Below are 22209 nucleotides of genomic sequence, written 5' to 3'. Positions count from 1 at the left end.
AGCTCAAAGCTGCCATGCATGCAGACTGCTCTGTCTCATTCTGCTTTTTTTTAGGCTACAAATACTCTGTATTAGTCTGTAAGCTAGCGATATGAGTTCCAGCTTGCATAGACTTACATGTGATAGCTCCCATTGAGCCAGCACCCTAAAAATCGTAGTGTCGCTAGGGTAGCATGGCCAGCGGCAACACCAGCAGCAGCACGGGCTAGCCAGGCTGAGCCCTGTGGGTACATACTTGGCATAGCTAACCTTCTTGCTGCTGCCCTGCTGTCCCAGCTACGCTACTTTTTTAGTGCTCTAGCTTAATGAGAGCCAGTGCAAGTCTGTTTACATGTTCTGGGAATCAAACACACACACACGCCCCAGCTCCAGGTGTAGACGTATTTTTATTGTGTTATTGGGATAATCCTATACCTCCAGGGGCACCACAAGGCTGGGATCAGGGGGGAGGGAGGGAGATGAGCAAAGTTCCCCCTTCCCCCCTCTGCTTTGCACCTGACACATTTGGTAAACTTTTGTCCCTTGGCTGGTAGTGTTGTTACAGCTGCGGACTCAGAGGCAGTGTGGTGCCGTGCCGACGGGTCTCCTACCCCTGCCCGTAGAGAATGGCAGTGGCAGAGGAGCTCGGGCTGCTACTGCTGCCAGCTGGTGGAGAAGGGTCTGACTCTCCAGGACTCTCTGCATGCTGCTCATGGGGGAGGGAGGATGCTGAGAACTCACAGCTGGCTTGGGGGAGGGGAGGAAGGGGCTGTGTGGGAAGGTGGGATGCAGATTCTTGGGGTGCTGGTTCTTGGGGGGGGGGAGTGGTGGCCTGTTGCCAGCCATTTTTACTAAGCAGCCTGTGTTAGGAGCCCAAGCTCTGCTGCCATCTCCAAGTAGCTCCTGAGGCAACTCAGGGTGGGGCCAGGATGGTTCAGTCTCAGGTGTCGGCAGGAGCGAAGGGCCTAGTCAAGCTGCCAGGGGGTGCTGGTGTAGGCAGCGTGTGCTCTGGCCGCGTGCATCCTGGGACCCCTGCTGGTGCCGGGGAGGAGGGCAGTGGCACACAGCCTGGGTCTCCCAGCTGGTGTTTGGGGGGCACGGATGATGGCACGCAGACCGGGACCCCTGCTGCTGCTGGGGTAGGAGGGTGTGGTGGCCCAAGACTGCCCTAGCACCAGCTGGTGCGGCTGACCCAGGGACTGCCTGAGATGCTCAGCGGCCCCCTAGGTCTGACTCACCGGCCTCTGCAGAAGTCACAGAGATCCCGGAAACTCATGGAATCTGTGACCCCATGACAGACTCGTAGCCTTAATAAGTAAATAATAATGATAGTCATACTTTGCACTTCTATATCATGTTACATCTGAGGTTCTCAACATGTTTGACAAACCGCCACTAAATAAGCCTCACAACAACCTATGGGGGTATGTAATTACTTACTATACCCATTTTGCACACAGCTGCACTGGGACAAGTAGAGGTTAAGTGACTTTCTATAGGTCACACACAGTCAGTGTCAAAGCAGCAACTAAAGCAGTGAAAAGAGAGAGTCCAACTGTGAGTTTTAAAGTTCAGTCCTGCACTGCTGTAGTCAGTAGAAGTTTTAACTTCAGCTTCAGTAGTAACAGGATTGGTGCCATAACCTTTAGAGGCCAGATTCTGGCACTCTTATTCACACTGAGTAGCACTCATCGGGGATTATTTGTGAAGAGAGGTACTACTCAGTATGAATAAGGCAATAGTGCAGAATCAGGCCTTAGATAAGTAGTAAATTGTAGACTTCTGCAGAACTCTCTCATCCATTTAATGTGGTCACAGTGACCTGGTTTTTCTTGTGATGACAGAGAAATCAAGAGCACTTTGGAAAAGGAATGACTGATGAATATGTCAAGCTGTCTTGCAGTGGCTTAACAGCAGTAGAACCAACCTCAGGGCATACTGTTAAGAACCAGGGCACAAACCCAAATTGTTTGTGAGTTCTACACTTAGAGTTTACCAAGCAATTATCAACTGTAAACTCCTCAGGCATTGTAACAACTTTAACATGGAGTCACAGAGAGTTCCCTTGTGTTCTCCGATCTGCCACTGAGGTAAGCCTAACTTTCTGATAGATGGTCCTTTACACTGTGATTCACAGCCATATTCCAGTTACTTCCAGTCCCAAAAGACCAGTCATTTTCCCCAGGTCAACTGCACCTTAGATCTCACCCCCAAAACAATGCTTGTAGCCACCCTATAATAAACTATATACAGATTTATTAATAGGAAATGGAAATGAGTTATTTCCAAGGCTAAAGCAGATAAACCTGCGTACAAAAATGAGTTTGAATCTTAAGTTTCAGAAGGTAATAGAAGCTTCTATAAGTAAGCACTATATGTCCTTTAGGGCTAACCCAGGCTAAGGAGCTGGGGATCTCTTCCTTATGCCCAGAAATCTTGCCCCCCAGAGTCCAAACAGTAAAAAGACACAGTTCCTCCTTGTTAGTTTTGTATTCCCTTCCCCATTCTGCTTTTGAGCTGCAAATTCATCCGATGGGAGGAATTCACTTGCAAGACACATCTTCATGAGGATAAACAACAAAGTATTTTGTCCTCTTTAATGTTCCACTCTAGTCCATCTGGTGTTGATGGGCCTTCCTTCTGTTGGAGATCGGCATTTCACGCTAGTTACTGTCTCTTTCCTGTCTAGTGATTTACATGGTGACAGAGGGTCACAGTGCAAACACTCAGATATTATTTTATAATGTGGGATACAGATGTTACAAATGAGATGAATGCAGGCAGCAACTTAAAAGCATTCCGTAAAGTGTAAACACTAAACACATTCTTATCATTCTAATATCTAATTTAACAATACTCACACACAGGTGTGGCTGATTTCAGTGTTCCATTAAGACTTGGGGACATTGGCATGAGCTAGTACCTGGTCAGCCAGCATCACAGAATGCATTATTTAAAAAAATCAAACCTCTCATTGCTGAAGTATGAATATTTAATAAACAAAATGAGAAGGGGCGGGGTCCACTGTTTTTGTTTATTTTTGTTCTGTCTTTTGCTCCGATGGACAACTTACATATTCCATATGCCAGGGAGAAGCAGGAAATTAGCTCCCTTAGAGCAATTGCTAGAAGCTCCTCAGATCTGTGCTGCATAATTAAGGAAAAGAACATTACTATTGTTTAAAATGGAAATCTCTTTGAAATATTTAGAGATTTGGTTTTAATCTGAATCTTAATAGCCTAATTATTGTTGTGCCCTTTGCTTTATAAACTGTTAATCATAGGGCTCTCATGCAGATATCATGTAAGTAATCAGCACTAGTGTAATCAGTAATTAAATGACAGCCAACTACAGGTGCTGCTAATTGTTAATCAATCAAATGCATAATTATTGCATCTGTAATTGAAAACTCAGTTGAAGTATTGATACTTGACTATGGACCTTGGAACAGTGAAATGCCTCTTGGTATTCTGAAAGTTGACTTGAGCTTTTTACAGGTGTGGAATATTACAGAGTCTTAGGAGAATAAAATTGGCTCTGAAAATCAGCATCAATGGCCCTGCCCACTCCAGTTCATATGAATTAAATTGGTACTGTAGATCAGAACTGGCTTGACTGGCTGTTGAATGGGCGTTTGAATTTTAATAGGTTTATTTGCATGAGAACAAGCAGCTTTCTGCAAATGGTTTTGCTGTCCCTGTACGTCTGGAGTTGGCAAATGCCAGGGCCATTACATATGCAATGTGACAGTCAATAAACAATGATAGAATTCCTATCTTGCCTATTTTGCCAGGAGACTGCAGTCAGTATCAATGTCAATTTGCTGATTGGCCTTTATGGGGGGTTAATTAGTCCGCATGTTTATAGCCATTTGGAAGCTAGAATACTGACAAGAGGGGGAAGAAGCAAATATCACTGGAATAAATGAACCTGAGTCAGAAGGGAAGGCGTTCATACTGAAAAGTAATATTTTACCTCTGTTGTGATATAGTATTAGAGCTGGGTAGGAAATGGTTTTCCTCTCTTTGGAAACTTTTGAGTTTTCAGAAAATTTTCCTATCCCAAATTGGAACAAAAAGTCAAAATCTTGAAAATTTTTGCAAATTGGAAATCGGTTTGGGGGTTTGGGTAAATTGAAACATTTTGTTTCAACAGTTTTGAAATGTTTCACTTCAGTTTTGACCTTTATTATTTATTTATTTGTGTATTTTACTAAATTTACTTACATTTCTAAATGAAAAGTTGTTTTGAACCAAAAAGGAACTTTTCATTTAGAACATGTCAGCATTCCATTTTGACAACTTCAAAACTATTTTCAATTTTTTTAAACAGCAAATTAATCAAAACTGACCCTTTCCCATTAAAAGTTTTGCTTTCAACAATTCAGCATTTTTTTTAATGGGAAAAATGTTGAAAAATTCCCAACCAGCTAGATAGTATTTCTAATGCTATATTTTTTATCTCCAAGGGGTACTTCACTGAGTTGTACATATTTATTACCCATATCATATTTAAATGCAATAGTAAAGTAGGCTAGTTTAGAAAGAATGAGAGCAATATTCGTTGTTTTTTTTATTTAGTTAGTTGAATGACCAATATATCATTGTATATGCAATAACTGCAATTGTACCACAGAAGCATAGAAAATACGGGGTGAATATTAGAAATGATTTTTCCCATACTTAATTTCATCCCATTACTCTTAGTTATACTGTCTTGTGCCACCCTAAAAAATTATTCTCTTTACTTGTTGTTTAAACCCTTTAGACACATGTATATGGTTATGCCCCCCTCCCCCTTAGTAACTGCATAATCAAGATACAATTAAAGTTAAGCCAATGTTGCACTTTGGAAAATCCCACCAGCTTTCCAGGCTGGGCCACTTAGGAGAACTATGAAGAGGTCCATAGGTGTTATATTAGTCTCCTTTTCCTGATTTTTTTTAAGGTTGTGGTTTTGAGATGGTATTGAATATCTAACAGCATAATTTTAATAGGAGAGTTCTTTGGGGAAATATTTGCAGAAGAGAAATATCCTAAACACACTGGAAGGGTCTGAATGCTGTAAAAAACCTAGTATAATTTTTTTGTTATGATGAACAATGGAGCAAAAGTGGTTTAATAAAAACAACATGATTGGGGACTTCAAAACTGCTGGAATCCAAGCCAACTGTCCACTGACATCAGGCCTGTTTGGTAAATCAATTTGCAGCTTCCATGTTAGTTGTACAATAGAGACTTCCCTAACAGTGCAGAGGAAGTCAGGTGTGGAGTGGCGATGATGAAGAGAATTGGGGATTGAGATAGATCTGACAGCAGCAAGTATATTTGAGGAAGTGCAGCTTTAACATTAAACATAAAACCTCCTCTGCCTCTTACACATACTAATGGGACAAGAGAATGTGTTAAGGTAGGTAGGACATTTCATTTGCAATAATGTATCATGGAGTAAGGTACCCCTCCAACTGTGCCCCCTTCCCCTTGTAGTGTCTTGCTCTGTATGTACAGTGTTGTTCCTGGGACATAGGTCATCTAGCTAGTGACTGAACTTCTAATTGAATCTCTGAATGTTCAGAGGTTCAGTTCTGATCCGCCCTCTAAGTAGGAAGGCTTAGCTGACCTGCGTCCCCAAAATTGTCTTAAATATTGGGTTTGTAAGCTTGAGCAAACAGGCTCTCTTGTGAGAAGGAATGTATTTTATATTCCAGGCTTACCATGAGAACAATCTATTTACAAGATAGCTTAACTCTTCCAGTCCCAGCCAAAGTCAAGACGTGCAATGATTTCAGGGTTGAGAAGAAAACGCAAGTTATCTGAATTTAGGAACTTTTTTAAAATGTTCTGTTTGGGTTTAGATTAGAGTGGAGTTTTGGGTCTGTTCTTTTTTTTTTTAACCCGTACTGCTAGATCTCTTCTACAAAAGAGGAAATGAATGTCGTGGGATGCAGGATACAAGACAGACATTGTGGGTTAAATATTTTTATTATGAGATCAAACATAATGAATTAAATTGAAGTTTTTCCCTGATGTCTCAGCAGCACTGACGGAACTTAGGTCCTTTATATCCATTGCATCACTTTCCATATATAAGCAGAATTGCTAGAACTGGTTGAAAAATGATTCAGTGTTCACAAAAATGTCATACCTATTTTCCATCAGCTTCTGAAGTTTTCTGACCAGCTTTAATGGAAAGCAACTGGATAAGAAGTGAATTCTGCCCTCCCTCACCTCTTATGCTTTCAGTGGTTCCCATATGCAGCAAAGCTATTGGGGGGTTCTGCTCTGTCTGTGTGTGTGAGAGAGAGAGAGATGGGTTTGGGGAGTCAGTGAAGGAGATGAACCCCCAATGTGCTGTGCAGAAGGTAGTTCTACAGGGGGATTTCTGTGCCCAGACTCAGGTAGGGGAGTGACCAGGGAAAGAGAAATGAATTATTTCAATCTGAAGACTACAATACTGGCCATGGGGTAACTCTGTAGCTGCTTTTCAGCCTCAGAGGAAAAGCTTTCTCCACCCAGACCTTCACAATGAGCCTCAGGACCTCGCCTGGTTAATCAGGCCAATATTCAGGAGTTCTGTAGTTTGGTTACTCTTTTATATGCATATATATAGATAAGGACTGAAATGTCAGTGTACAAGTAAGGGTGCAGGTGGGTTCAGAGGCAGAAGATCTATCCTTGTTGCCAAAATGTTGTATCAAGCAGGCAAGGTACTAAAAATCTTCAACAGGACTTTATTTTTACAGTGGAAACCTCTTTTCCAAGATGCTTCTGCACACTCTGTAACTCTCACTCAGCCTCCTCAACTCCTCTCTCTTCCTTCCTGTTTCCTGTCCTTTCAGACTCCCAACAGCCAGTGCTCCCAGTTCTAAAAATTACAAGCACATCTAAACACTACAATATATAGATAAGGACTGAAATGTAGGTGTACAAGTAAATGATTTTCAGTCACTATAACAGGGGTACGCAATTGAAGTACTATATTTAGTCTGAGGGTCTTGATATCATTTGTAATGCTTGGGCTTCATTTGTTTTCTCGCAGAACTGAGGCACATGTGACCTCTTTCAAAGTGAGACACACTTATTTCTTACTAAGCATCACACAGCAATTCCAGGGACTACCATAGTTTGGTTTCTAAATAGAGAGTTTGGATTTTGCATATAATCTTAATCTTTGTCCCATGGAAGCCAATTACACATACATAAAACCTAATGGGCAGTTGGAAATTGATCTTATCCCGTAAGTGAGAGAATTCACATGTAGCAAAGTATCAGTACATTAAGCTGCCTTCACTTCACCTCAGGATGGTTAACTTACTGGTAAAATCAATTACTCTACAGTTATGCCAACGTTAGCACATCTTACTGCTCAAATAATACATTGATTTTCATGTTCTCCGGCAAAAAGGAAACATTTACTTGAGAAAGCTGAAGCAATAACTTGCCTTAAAATACACCTGAAGACTATACTTGTTTCTCAAATATAATCTTTATGTTTCTTTTCAAGTCCCACATGTTTTTCAAAAGATACTTGATTCAGGAAATGGTCTACATTTTCTCCTCTGATTGGCTCAACAACTGTAGGGTTATGCAGGAGACTTGGACTTAATTGTAATTAAAAAGGTAGATTGTGACTGTCTGTCCACCCTTTCTGATAATACAAAAACAAGGGGACATTTTATTAAATGGAATGGTGGCAAATTCAAAATACTAGGAAACACTTTTTCACACAATGCACAGTTGGCCCATGGAAGTCATTGGCACAGGATACCATGGAAGCCAAGAACTCAGCAGAATTCAAAAAGCAATTGGATATTTATAGGTGTAATAAATCTATCGTGAGTTCTAAAAGTATTTTTTTTAAAAAGGGTTTGGGAGAAATTGGAACCCTCATGCTTAATATTAATAAATATGGAGATATACCTACCTCATAGAGCTGGAAGTGACCATGAAAGTCCAGCCCCCTGCCTTCACTAGCAGGACCAAGTACTGATTTTGCCCCAGATCCCTAAGTGTCCCCTTCAAGGATTGAACTCACAACCCTGGGTTTAGCAGGCCAATGCTTAAACCACTGAGCTATCTCTCCCCCCTTGACAGCATAAGGCAGCATCTGACTATTGGGAGTTGGTTAGGAAATTTTTCCTGAAGGCAGACTTTTCCTGAAGCCTAATAAAAATGTCTTGTGCCTTCCTCTAGAGCAGCTGGCATTGGCCGTTGTTGGAGAGAGGATACTGGAGTAGCTGGGCTACTATTACTAGTCTGATCCTATGAGACAATTCCTTTATTCCTTCTTAAGTACTGAAGATGGGTCAAACTAATCTTAAAACCTTCCATCAAATGTAACTGGTGTCTGCTGTGAATGGTATTCTGCATTTAGATGTAATTCCCTAGAAGTACTGGAACCACTGGTACTGTGCAGTGTAGACAGGATGCAATTACTCTGTTGGAATATGGTAGAATATGCTGGAATATGCTGGTTTTGAAGGAACTAGCATGGCTAAACTAGAAATTCAGAATGACTGGTGCTTCGAAGTCTATTCCAGAAAATTCTACTTTCCATAATGATGGATTACTTTCTTATTTAATATAAATCTCTCACTAAATTGAGTTCATCTTGAGGGAGAGTGGAGTTTTGTTTAAATTGAATATGTACCAAAGTGCAATACATAACATTCCTATGAATTTTCAATGCACAGTATGTGCAGTACACAATTTGAAAGAATAAAATTTGAACAGAAATTATTATTAATATTTAATGCATACAATACACAACACCTTATAAACTTTAAATAGTCTTCACAATGTTGCTGTTGATATTAGTAAAAGGCAGATATGGTTAATCTGAGGCAGAAATAATACTTAAAATAGAGCCTTTTATGCAACAATCTCAGGTCATTTTACAAAAGTTGGTAAATGTTATCCCCAGGGAAACAAAGAAAAGTTAAGTGCTTGCCTAGGAGTCCAGGTTCAAAGATACAACCTAGATCTCCTGATGCCCAAGTTTCCTACCCTGTTCAATGAATAGGTTAAGTGATTGTCCAAGGTCACGTAGGAAGTCAGAGTTAGATTTGGGATTAGAACTGAGTTGTTTCTGGCTCCTAGAGTGTTCAGAGAGCTATAGTCCATCTCAGTTGTATGAAGTCATCGGATGTGGCCACAGCAGATGATTTGAATTTATACTCTTCTTCCTTCTATTTTTTTCCCAACTTTATACAAACTGTGTGTGTCTGTGTATTGTGTTACACAAATTCATTTTAGAGTCCTCTTGTTTTAATTCTATTTCCCCTCCCCGCATTTTTGACAGTTTTCAAGGCCAGGTTTTCTAACAAGGGCATGTGCAAATCAGGTACGTATGTGAACTCAAAAATGGCCAATTAGGTGCATAACTGACCTTTCCTGGGTGCAGTTATCTGATTTGTGGATCTACATGGTGTAATTGTAAATGAACATGCAAAAGTGTAGTTGATCTTTTCTTTGAAAATGGTGTCCTCGTTATCCATTAGCATTGCAAAAATAAATAAATTAATTAATTAAAGAAAGAAGAAGAAAAACAGCAGCTGCAGCCTACACACAACATGTATACGTTGTTTATAAAACAGGACAATGAATGTTGGATGAAAGTTCAGGCCAATACCTATTTTTTTCTGAACGGATTTACCTATTATTGGTCCTCAGTCAAACTAATTGTTAGAAGATAAAGAGTAGGTTGACCCAGAGGCAGATTTGAGTATGGGCTTCTTTATTGCGATACTTGTTCCCCTTGACTCAGTTGTATGATATGACATGCTGTGTGATATGCGTAATGCTGTGCACAATAGATAGAGTGGGTTTACTAACAGAATGGGTGTTTTTATTACTTAGTAAGGGTTTTTGAGGTGTTGTACCGGATGTAGGCATGCACATACTAACTTAGACAAAAAGAGTGTGCTGTAACTAATTCGGTGCTTACTCGACAATTGGGTCGAGGGGAACAAGTATCTCAATAAAGAAGCCAATACTCAACTCTGCCTCTGGGTCCTCCTGCTCGTTTTCTTCTAACACTAATGTGTATCGTGCAATACAGTTTGCAATCACTTATATAATATCCCCTTTGAAAACATTTGAAGATGTGTCTGCAACTCTCCACCATAACGTTTAATCTGTGCCATATGTTACACTGCTCTACAGCCAAAAGGCTTCTGAAATAAATGTAGTCAAACTTTACTAATTCTGGGTCACTGAGAACAAAAATGATGCTTAAAATTGTTGATTGGCTCTAGTTTTCAAGATATGCTATTGGGTCAGTATATACGACCCTTGACTTGGGAATGGCGGAGGATAAGTGAGTTTTATAAAGGGAAGGGATCTCAATTTAAACCAGAAATGACTAAAATACATCTTTGACTGGATCTATGAATAAATCTATGACGGGGTTTGGACAGTACTTGCTTTTTAGGCAAAACAATGAATGATGCAATCTGAAGCTGGTATTGCATAACCATATACAAAGTGAGCAGAGATGCCTCGTACTTGTGTGAACAGTGCAGATAACTTCTGCTATGTTTGTGGTGAAGTGACTTTCGCATCAAAAAAGTGCAGTATAACCACTATGGTTAAGAAAGCCTATCACCTTTATTTTGGCTGCAAAATTGGAGATCGGGACAAGAGGTGGGCCCCACACATGCTGCAACACTTGTGCAACAAATCTTCACCAGTGGTTGAACAGGAAAAGGAAATCTATGCCTTTTGCAGTGCCAATGATTTGGAGAGAGCCAACAGATCATACCAGCAATTGTTACTTCTGCATGGTGCCTCCAGTTGGGAAAGGTGTGTCAAAGAAGAAAAAGTGGACTGTGCATTATCCAAACATTCCATCAGCTATACGCCCAGTACCCCACGGAGAAGGACTGCCGGTTCCTGATGCACCAGAATCATTCTCACTTGAGTCAGACGAGGAAGAGGAAGAGGATGAAACTTCTGGTTCTGAACCATCAATGTCACAGGACCCACATTTTCTCCCATCCTCCTCCTCTGAACCACACCTCATAACACAAGGTGAACTGAATGACCTTGTCAGGGATTTGGAACTACCCAAGAGTAAGGCAGAGCTGTAGGGCTCCAGACTACAGCAGTGGAATCTCCTGGCAGGTGATGTTAGGGTTTCCATGTTCCGTGACCGTCAAAAGGATCTTGTCCCATTCTTCTTCATGGAAGGTGATCTTGTAGCCTGCAACAACATCAATGGTGTGATGGCAGCCCTCAACATCGTTCACGATTCAGATGAGTGGAGACTGTTCATTGATTCATTGAAGATGAGACTTAAAGGTGTTTTACTGCATAATGGCAATGTTTTGCCATCAATTCCAGTTGGCCATGTGAAGGAAACCTATGATCACATGAAACAACTTTTGAGGTGCATAAACTATGACCAACATGAGTGGCAGCTTTATGGCGATTTGAAGGTTGTTGCTCTCTTGCTTGGTCTGCAGACTGGATACACAAAGTACTGCTGTTTTCTCTGTGAATGGGATAGTCATGCAAGAGATTCCCACTACATCAAGAAAGATTGGCCACTCCAACAGTCATTGGAGCCTGGGAGGAAAAGTGTTCAGCATCCACCACTTGTTGAATCAAGGAAGATTTTGTTACCACCCTTACACATCAAGCTGGGTCTGATGAAGAACTTTGTCAAGGCCATTGACAAAACACAAGCAGCTTTCAAGTACCTCCCTGGAAAATTTCCAAGGTTAAGTGAAGCTAAGATAAAGGAAGGTGTCTTTATTGGTCCTCAGATTCGTGAACTTCTTTGAGATGATGCATTTGACCATGCACTGCGTGGCAAGGAAAAGACAGCATGGAAAGCCTTCCAGTTAGTGGCAATAAATTTTTTCGGAAACAACAAGGCAGACAACTACAGGTTGTTGGTGGAAAACCTCCTCAAGGCATACAAAAGCCTTGGTTGCAACATGTCACTAAAGATACATTTTTTGCACTCGCATCTAGATTTTTTTCCACTGAACTGTGGAGCAGTGAGCGACAAGCACGGCGAGCGATTTCACCAGGACATTGCAACAATGGAGAAACGCTATCAGGGCAAATGGAGCCCATCAATGCTTGCAGACTATTGCTGGACAGTGACAAGGGATGCTCCATTTAATGAATACAAGAGACAAGCCAAGAAGCGCTGAGTAGACACTGAATAGGACTAAACTATGTACATAATAGTTTTTTGCCTTTTGTTTCATAATAGATTTTATGTATATAACCCTTTTGCTGATTTTTAAAGTGTTCCATAAACAGGACAGGTGAAATATTATCATGTAAAGCAACCATAAACACATGAAAAGACCTAGGTTTACAATTTATGATTAAAACTCTACTATCTACACAGGTTTCAGAGTAGCAGCCGTGTTAGTCTGTATCCGCAAAAAGAAGAACAGGAGTACTTGTGGCACCTTAGAGACTAACACATTTATTAGAGCATAAGCTTTCGTGGACTACAGCCCACTTCTTCGGATGCATGAAAGCTTATGCTCTAATAAATTTGTTAGTCTCTAAGGTGCCACAAGTACTCCTGTTCTTCTTTTTACTATCTACACAATATACATAGACATAAAATGTAAAAACTTAAATATCTTAGGAACAGTAGCCAATCAGTTGTTTTAATTGTCATATTTGAATTCAGCACATCAAAATACATAATGAATAGCACATTTTATCTCTGAAGCAGACGACTTCTCAAAAATTGTAGACCAGTGTTATGAGTGGGGTAGTGCCATGTCCATTGCTGTGCCCCAATAAGCATAGGGTCTGACTGTCAAAAGTGCAGCTCTGAATGACGCCAATGATATCTTTGGCTGCTGAGCCCCATACGGTGCTGCTGGTGATGACCTTACAGAAGTGCAGACCAGTGGACACAGTCTGATTACAGTGGGATTATTGCAATAATACACAGGTGATAAAAAAAAATCCTTTCAATGCATTATTAAAAGTTCTTTGCAGCCATGCCTAGAAGGCTCATAAAACAAGCATGATAGCCGAATCTTTGTATGGTTTCCTTAGGAATCCTGGTACAATAGAAGTGAAATATTTTCCTTCAGTAAATTGTCCCTTCTATAAAACATAAGGGATTAAAGTACGAGTAATTACTATTCTCTCTCAAACTGAGTAAAGGACAAGAGGCACTTCAGAGCCTTAGCCATTGATTTTTGAGAAGCCAGGGTCACATGTTAAGTACTATTGATAAAAAGCATTGCTGCAGTGTCCATGGAGACTGAGTTGAGGTGAAAGTGAACTGTTGCCATAATGGTGACAGCTTTGGGTAGAGCTCTAAGGGACTGGGACTTGTCTAGCTATAAATTTGTTTTATGCATTACACCTTGAATGTGAGATCAAACCCATTGCTCCTATGGGGCCAATCATTCAAGGGTCTGCCATCACTATTAACTTCAAAGGGAGATAAAGATGCACAGGATTATACAAAGGGGCACAGTGCCATGCAGTTTTTAGGGCCCACAGGGTGCTCAGATTTATACGAGCTAAAATCCCTCATTTAAGCAAATGTTAACAGAATTACTGTTAACCTCCCAAAAGAATTCAGAAGCCTTTTTTTTTATGTTCTCCATTATGTCCATGTTTATAGCATCTCTTTTCTGAGCAGTTGCATTTTCCCATAAACATATTACATGAATGCAATTTTATAGCCACAGCTGCTAAATCCATGTTTTAAAAAACAATCATTCCTTGAATTGAAAAATGCAGCTTGTTCTACCATACTGCTACATTACATCATTTAGCATTGAAAACCCCACCTATTGATTTTGAAATGTCTAATTGATTTGGACCAATAAATCACTATGCAGTAGATGTGCAAAATTGATTTTTATATTGCAATAATTAATTTGATATGTGCCATAACTTTTATTTGTGCATGGACTAAGCAATTCGATGATGATAATTAATTGTATATGGTCAAACTATCCACTGCCCTGTAGATTACTCTTTCTTTTGTCCAAAAGCTGGTTGCATAGGTTCTATTAAAGACTGGGTATGTTACTTTTATAGGGCCCTCATCCTGTGAGGTCTTGAACATCCTAATTGTCCAGTGATGTCAATGGGAGTTAGGCACTCAGTACTCATGTTACCAGATTCTTACAAAGAGTTAATTCCCAGACAGTGGTCCTGGGGAAGAGATATTGATGAACAACAAAAGCTCCCTTATAAATGGTAGCTCAGATTTCACTTTTCAGATAAGAATCATGCCTTTGGGGATTTTATTGTATCTGTTGATAACATGGTGTAAAGTGAATTATCATAAAGAATCATAAAAGCAACTACCTCAGATTTCAAAAGTGACGAATGATTTGGGGGCACTTCAGTACTGGGAATGCCCAGTTTGAGTCACCTATTTTTCAGAGGATGTGGTGGTCAGTACTTATGAAAATCAGGCTCCTTTTAAGGTGCTCCAAAAATGAGACAATTAAAGTCATTTTTTGGAAAAGGCAGGCCAAGGTATTTACACAAATTTTGATTAAGTTTATTGCTGTTGACTTCATCGAACAATTCTGCTAAAATGCTCTAGTGTGTTAAAATCAGCAATAAGGTTAAAGCCAAGGGGACTGATCTTTTGATGGCGACTAATATAACTCAGAAATTACTCCACTGACGTCAATGGAAGTAGAAAGCTCTTGATGAGAACCTGTCTCTAAATCTTTGTACAGCTAGCATGGGTGGTTTTGTAACTTCGAGGTTCACTAGAAAGTGGAGATGAGCCACAGTATATGTTCACCTATGAAGATGACAGCTGTAATATCACAGAAGTGCATGAAGGAGCTGATACGTCCCTTTGGCCTGTTGAAATGAAATGTTCCTGAAACTGAGACAGTTTTCCAGCAAGGGACCATGCTATTTATTTCCCAAGCTTCAACCATCCACATAGTCAATTTTGCCAATTAGTAGGTAGTTTTAGTGATGTCATTGTTTTAATATTTTCAACCCTATTTGGTGCCTGGGTTTAAATTACATTTGTTTGTTCTAAAGTTGATTAATTTTAATTATTACTACTATGTTGTTATAAAAAACAGCCTTGACACCTATCCCTTCTCCCTCCCCACCCCCAACACACTTTTGTTTACTTGTGATTCCATTTCTCGTCATCTTTTGCAAAAATTTCAACATTAACATCTCCTTTTTTACAGAGCATCAAAGTTAGTTGGCTACCTCCACCATCAGGCACACAAAATGGATTTATTACCGGCTATAAAATCCGACACAGAAAGACTACCCGCAGGGGTGAGATAGAAACACTGGAGCCAAACAACCTCTGGTACTTATTCACAGGTTAGTGTTCATGGTGTAGCTTTGCAAGGTTTTGATGAATTAAATGCTTTGGGAATAAAATATATTTTCACTTCAAGGAAACATTGATTTCTTTTCTGGCAAGTGACATTTATTGGGCTGTACAGAAACAATCTTTATATATTTTTTTACTTTTTCTCCTTAATGCTTTTTTTCATACATTTTGTCCCCTGGATTTCATGACCTTAATGAAAGCAAATTCCCTCTGTTCATCTTAAGCGTAGCTTGGTTTCTCAGACCACTGAGTCAACCACACATCCTTTCTCTTAGTACAATGACATCTACCACACAGATTTTTTCTCCATCTGTCTTCTTGTATTTTAGGGGGGGGGGGGGGGGAATCTCTCTTCCCAGTGTGAAAGGTCCAACACTACACTATTTTAAAAATATAATTGCCATGCTAAGTGTAATCAGCCAAATCAGTACTTTAAAGGTAACATTAAATTAAACAAAGAATAATTTCATTTGAGTCCTTTCTGGAGGAGGATGTTGTCACAGAGCAGATGTACCTGTATTTCTCCTCAGTGGCCCAGCCAGGGCACCCACTTTGAGGCTTTCAGCTCTCCAGCCATTGCCTTTCTACGGTGGAGACCTGCATCTCATGCCCTTCTGACTGGGGTATTTTCAGGCTGCCCAGCTCCCTGCCTTACTGTGTTATTCCCAGCATAGACAGGCTGCCCAAGCACACCTGCTTGCTTCCTCTTCAGAGATAGTTAACAGATGTAATTGCTACAGTTATACATCACTACACTTTTGTTTTGTTTTTTTTTCTGTACAAAACAGAGAAAACATCCTAAAACAATAAAGAACCTACACGCATGCTAATAAGCTTACCAGGGTTCACCCCAACCCTAACATAGATTCTGGCAAAAGCAGTCCTTCAAATCCCCATCCCAGGGGATTCCTTGTGCTTACAAGTTCTTCACAGCTTCAGCTCAGAACAAGCACACCTTTTTATGGACCTCAGGAGGCCCAGTGCTTCCAGTCCTCCCCTAAGGATTGGGGCCCTCCATGGACCAGGATCCTGTCTATTTCGTGGATCAGAAAGAAGGCCCTGAGTCTGTTTAAAACCAGGCTATTTATCCAAAAATCCTGAAGGATCCAGATTGAACTAGTATATGCATAACTCTCCTGGGAGGTGCCTTCAAAGGGTTGATAATGGAGGAAATACATTAGCATCCCCCTCCCTGATCGAGAAGGTACATCAATTCCACAATAACGCATACACCATTTCATTTTTAATACCAATAGGCCCCCAAAAGTATTAATCCTAATGGTCCCTTCTAGTCTTAAAGTCTGAGTCTATGAGTAACATTTAACTTGTTTTCAGTAAAGTTTATCTTAATTCCATAAAGTTTGTCCAGGATATCGTCAGACTATGACAGGTATATTTTCATATTGCATCAGCAATATATGTTTATTGTGAAGGAAGTTAAGTTCCATAGGTGAAACCCAGGCTCTTCCCCTGAAATTCCCCACTCCATTTACTTTAAAATAAAATAGTATTGTTTGAGAGTTGAAAATATTTCTGTCTCATAAAAGTACATATCTAAGGGACAAAAAATTTATTTATTTTGAAAAAACACCAACTTTGTTTAGAGTCACAGAAAATCAAAAGCAGAAGATAATTTTTACATAATTAAGATCTAATGATGCAACCACGAGTAGTTCTTACTCATGTAAATAGTCTCAAAGATAATGGGACTACTTGAGTAAAGGTTGTAGGACTAGTGATAATTGGATTCAGAGCAGGGTAGTTTTGGGGAGATAAAAATTTCAGGTTTGTTGGGAAAGAATGAAACATTTCTATGATAGGTGATTTCAAAATACAAAGTGGTGGCTGCTCAGAGACTTGGAGTGTTAAAAGTGCTTCAGGAGGTGATGGGTTAGTGGGATATGGTCAAAGGTACATAATGAAGGGAGTTTATCACATGACTCCATAATTTGTTCCACTGATATCATCACAGTCTATGATATATCCCTTTGTAAAATATACACATGCATGCATACTGTACTGTATATACTAATATAAATATAATAGAGCTACCTTGATCTTGGAAAATTCAACATTGCTGAGGAAGAAAGACTGTCCTTGAAGTTTTGACTCTAACTGAAAAGTGAGACTCAAATGTAGGCATGTACCTGGGATAGAAGACTGGGCGCTGGTTGTCTCTGCGGGGGCGTTCAATGTGTGGAAGATTTTCTGCATTTTAAAATATTAAGTTAGGTATTTGTTTTGGGAAAGTAGTGGAAATACATATTTAAATTTGCAGGTTTAAAAACAAAACTTCCTTCAGACCTCATAATTATAGGCTCTAATATAATAAAATATTAAAAAATAAAATAATAAAATGGTTGCTAGAGAAGCTGAACTGTACAATTGTTTTAAATGGATGACTTAAATATTCAGTTGTAAATACTTGTTACAATCCTCTATTTGTTAGGCAGGTGTTTTTGCAGGATAATGTAGAAACCTGTAATAGTAAAGTAACTTAAACAAAGATTTTAAAAAGAAGAACAGGAGTACTTGTGGCACCTTAGAGATTAACAAATTTATTAGAGCATAAGCTTTCGTGGACTACAGCCCACTTCTTCGGATGCATATAGAATGGAACATATATTGAGGAGATATATATACACACATACAGAGAGCATAAACAGGTGGGAGTTGTCTTACCAACTCTGAGAGGCCAATTAATTAAGAGAGAAAAAAAAAAACTTTTGAAGTGATAATCAAGCTAGCCCAGTACAGACAGTTTGATAATAAGTGTGAGAGTACTTACAAGGGGAGATAGAGTCAATGTTTGTAATGGCTCAGCCATTCCCAGTCCTTATTCAAACCGGAGTTGATTGTGTCTAGTTTGCATATCAATTCCAGCTCAGCAGTCTCTCTTTGGAGTCTGTTTTTGAAGTTTTTCTGTTGTAATATAGCCACCCGCAGGTCTGTCACTGAATGACCAGACAGGTTAAAGTGTTCTCCCACTGGTTTTTGAGTATTTTGATTCCTGATGTCAGATTTGTGTCCATTAATTCTTTTGCGTAGAGACTGTCCGGTTTGGGAGAACACTTTAACCTGTCTGGTCATTCAGTGACAGACCTGCAGGTGGCTATATTCTCTAAGGTGCCACAAGTACTCCTGTTCTTCTTTTTGCGGATACAGACTAACACGGCTGTTACTCTGAAAGATTTTAAAGATTTTAAAAGGCTGCTGTCTGTTTTATTGTAAGTTCCAAAGTCTGATCAATTTAAATTGCTGTTTTTAATTTTGATCATTCTTCCCCAGAGAATGTTTGCAATTGAACATAACAGTTTTTCTTATACTTCATGGTCAGGATGGACTAAATAAAATGATAAAACACTTATAGGAGGTTTGGTGGACAGATTGTTTCACCATAGCAACAGAGGGTCCAGAATTAAGTCTATGAGCTGAACTGAATTGGTACTAAGTAGCAACAGTAATAGAAATTTGTAGTGACCAGTGGTTCTGTTGTAAATGAATATGTCTGTAGGAACATACTCACTATTGCTGTTCATATAAAGGAATATATTAGTTCAGGCCTGTTTACCTACACAACTAAATGTGGCAAGGAAGTTGGAATTTTACTGGAGACTATTAATTTTGCTCTCGTTCTGTTGCAAACTTTGGAATCTTGATAAAACTTTTTTTTTTTCTGTTTGGTTTATATTATGTTTTTCACAGGTCTTGATAAAGGAAGCCAGTACAGTTTCCAGGTAGCTGCGATGACAGTCAATGGAACAGGACCCTCCTCAGATTGGTATACAGCAGAAACTCCAGAGAATGATCTTGATGGTAATTACATTTCTTTTCAGACATTATCACCACATTCCTTCTAGGTTTTTATCTGATGGGTGTCATTCTAATTGTTACCTAGAGCTTTACCCAGAGGCTGTGCAGGTCTTGGGTTAAATTCCAATGATTGTAGTCGCAGGAGCTGTTGTCTGGGTGTTTTTGAGCAGAAGAACTCAGTGATTACCCATTATTAAGATTGCCTGCTGCTTTCTGAACAAGTGAAGGGGAAGGGACAAGACAGGACAACTTAATTTTATTCTCTCATTTACACTGGCACTCTAAGAACTCTCATTTTCAGTCTCACTTTTTTTTTCAGTTTTTGCTGCACTTGCAAAAATATACAATAACAATCTTGGATAATAACCAACCAAATAATGTGTACATAGATTTCACTACTACTATTTCTTAAGCTATGTCTCTGGTCTGATCACCAATAAAGAGTCAAAAGTCTTTGTTATAATTATCAGGTATTAGAATTTCATGCCTGTGTGTCATGACTATTTGAAAGAAAATTAGTATGAAGTGAATCAATAACATCATGAACGATAAACATAATCAATCAGAGAAGCACTTAAAATAATAGTGATGCCTCTAACTCAGCAAAATGAGCCTACAAATGTCTTGAGGATTATTGTCTTTGAGTATCTATTTTCAGATGGTTGGCAATGAAGCCACATAATAAGTGAAAGATGATAGGATACAGGAACTTGAAAAATAGTGAATGTAAAAATGACTACAGATGTTGATATAAAAGAAAAAAGTGACTGAAAGCAAAGGGACAGATACACTGACTGAGACATTTGAAGAACTAAAAGAATATCTGCCTACTTTCAAAAGTAAAGAAAGTGCAAGTAAAATGGAACAAAAAAGATGCAGATAGAAATTGAGGAAAAAAACTAAGGAGAATTGTCAAGAAGCAAATATATAAGGAAGAAGATCAATAGAAAATATGGGAAAACTGAACGGGGGTGGGGTGGGGAGAGGAAACTAATCAAGGCTCAAAAGCAAAATAAAGCCAAAACATCTAAGAGGAACAGAGGTAAAATGGATGAAAGAATAAACAGGCAATTGGTAAAAAGGCAACAGGAGATTATCATCTTCCTTTTTTTGTTTTTTGACTGAGAGTCTTTCCTCATGATCTCACAACCAGCCTGCCCTACTTTGAGCATTTTTCCTCACCACCAATTCCATTTTTATGGAGGAGCCAGGAATGACTCTATCTGGCTTACTTGGCACCTAAAATATTGTATTCAATGCAACTGGGTTCCAATAAACATTTTAAAGAGGTGATGACACTTTTGGAAGTGATGTGACCATACTGACTGGTCACGATATGCTATGGTATCTGGTGATGTATGCTATCATTCTACTAACTACTATTTTGGGTGGATAGCGCTTTCAGAAATGACACATTACTCAAGATGAGAGCAGCTGGCCACTCATTTGGAGGTAGATCTTAGTAAGTAAAACTAAATATATTCTAAACACGTCTCAATATTTAATATCATGTTGTTGTTGTTTTAACAAAAAAAGCAAATACATCCATTGGCTTTATTTATTTATGTTGCAAAATGAAACACAATGCATTTCTTGGAACACATTTGTTTTTATTTGCATTTAATCCACATCAAAATATTATGATATTTGTTTTCCTCCAACAATATATATGTATATGCATGCAAAGATGCTAGCAGCGTAATCATAGGGGACATGCAATGAAAATGAAAACACACTGATAATGAAATTAAACCAAAGACTTTTTTCATATATTGTGTCTACACATATTTGCATTTACACTACCAATGAAAAATCTGTAGTGAAGCTGCAGCAATCTGACACTTTGCATGCATTGTGTTGCATAATATATATACCGCTGAGATACTCTGATAAACTCCGGGGAGAAATCGACTTATTACTGTAGTTATGCAAAGTCCTGCAACTGTCAGCTAAATAGTAGAAATGCTGTTGCACAGATTGTTAACTGCAATTCCCTTTCTGCTCTTATGGTTTATGCAGTTTCTCTTGCCTTCACTGTATGTCTGCTTGGCATAAGCAACACAAAGATGAACAGTTTCTAGGAGAACTACACTAACTCCCTGTGGATATTCCTTTTAATTAGTGTGTTTTGTTAAAGTGATTAGAAAGCCAAACATCACTTCTTATTCAAGGTTCCCTGGAAAGCCTGTGTGCCCTTACTGACAGCTGGGAAGCTTTTAAATATTTATTTTTGAGCCTCAAATTTTGTGCTTTAAAAAATGGAAATTTAGTTTTCCCCATAGGGTCTGATTTAAATAGCTTGAGCAAGGATGCAAGAGACTCAAGTTTGCAAAGGTATCCTCCAGGAAAACGGGTTTAGGATTTTCAGTTTCTGCTTGCTGCCTTGAACAGATGGAAGCTATTATACATATTAGTGATATAGTTTAACTTCAGCCCTAAATTAGTGTTTAAGAACATGACAAGCTAAACCTGTATTACAGTGTAGTTTTTTTCTGAAAATGAATTGTGGGAATACAGGAAGAAAATGAAAATAATATCAGGTAGCCTTAGTTTAATCTGTAAAATATACAGCTATGAACTCCAGAGAATCCTCTACAATTGCTAAAGTGACCCAAATATAAATAACTTCCTTAGTGTTGTCAGTTAGCCTGAGGAATTAAGGACCTTTAAACATACAACATTCCCTGAATGAAAGACGTGTGTTTGGACCATTACATAAAAGAGTTGTTGATTAAGGATGAAATAAAGAAGACAGCACATTATGCAGTGAAACTATGGTATAAGGTTTCATTTCTTACAGAATCTAGCTTGACTACATGGTACCTTGTAGACACGCCCTAAGATTCTCAAAATGTGCATAGTGCAGAAGGTAAAGAATGCAGAATCAAAATAACATGAAGTGTTTCCTAACCTCAGACATAAGAAAAAGTAAGAGTTTCTTACTGGCTCTATGGGCCAGATTCAGCCTTCAGATACTTGTGTGCAATTCTTGTTGAGTTCAGCAGCTGGTGTACACATAGAATTTTTCCTTCTATGAATGAGGACAGGAGACATCAAATTACAGTCAGAGGAATTCCATGCACAATTGTA

General features: G+C 39.1%; 1 protein-coding gene across 1 annotated transcript in view; it reads left to right on the top strand.

The window, feature by feature from the left end:
- The window catches only part of DCC (DCC netrin 1 receptor), a 943937-nt gene that overhangs the window by 776477 nt on the left and 145251 nt on the right, over nt 1-22209 (top strand). Inside the window, exons 13-14 of the mRNA XM_054032598.1 lie at nt 15152-15293; nt 19012-19122. Coding sequence (XP_053888573.1) covers nt 15152-15293; nt 19012-19122 — 253 coding nt within the window. The remainder of the gene's footprint in view (nt 1-15151; nt 15294-19011; nt 19123-22209) is intronic.

This window comes from Malaclemys terrapin, chromosome 6, assembly GCF_027887155.1.
Source record: "Malaclemys terrapin pileata isolate rMalTer1 chromosome 6, rMalTer1.hap1, whole genome shotgun sequence".
NCBI classification, from domain to species: domain Eukaryota; kingdom Metazoa; phylum Chordata; order Testudines; family Emydidae; genus Malaclemys; species Malaclemys terrapin.
This window is presented reverse-complemented; position numbering and strand designations above follow the sequence as displayed.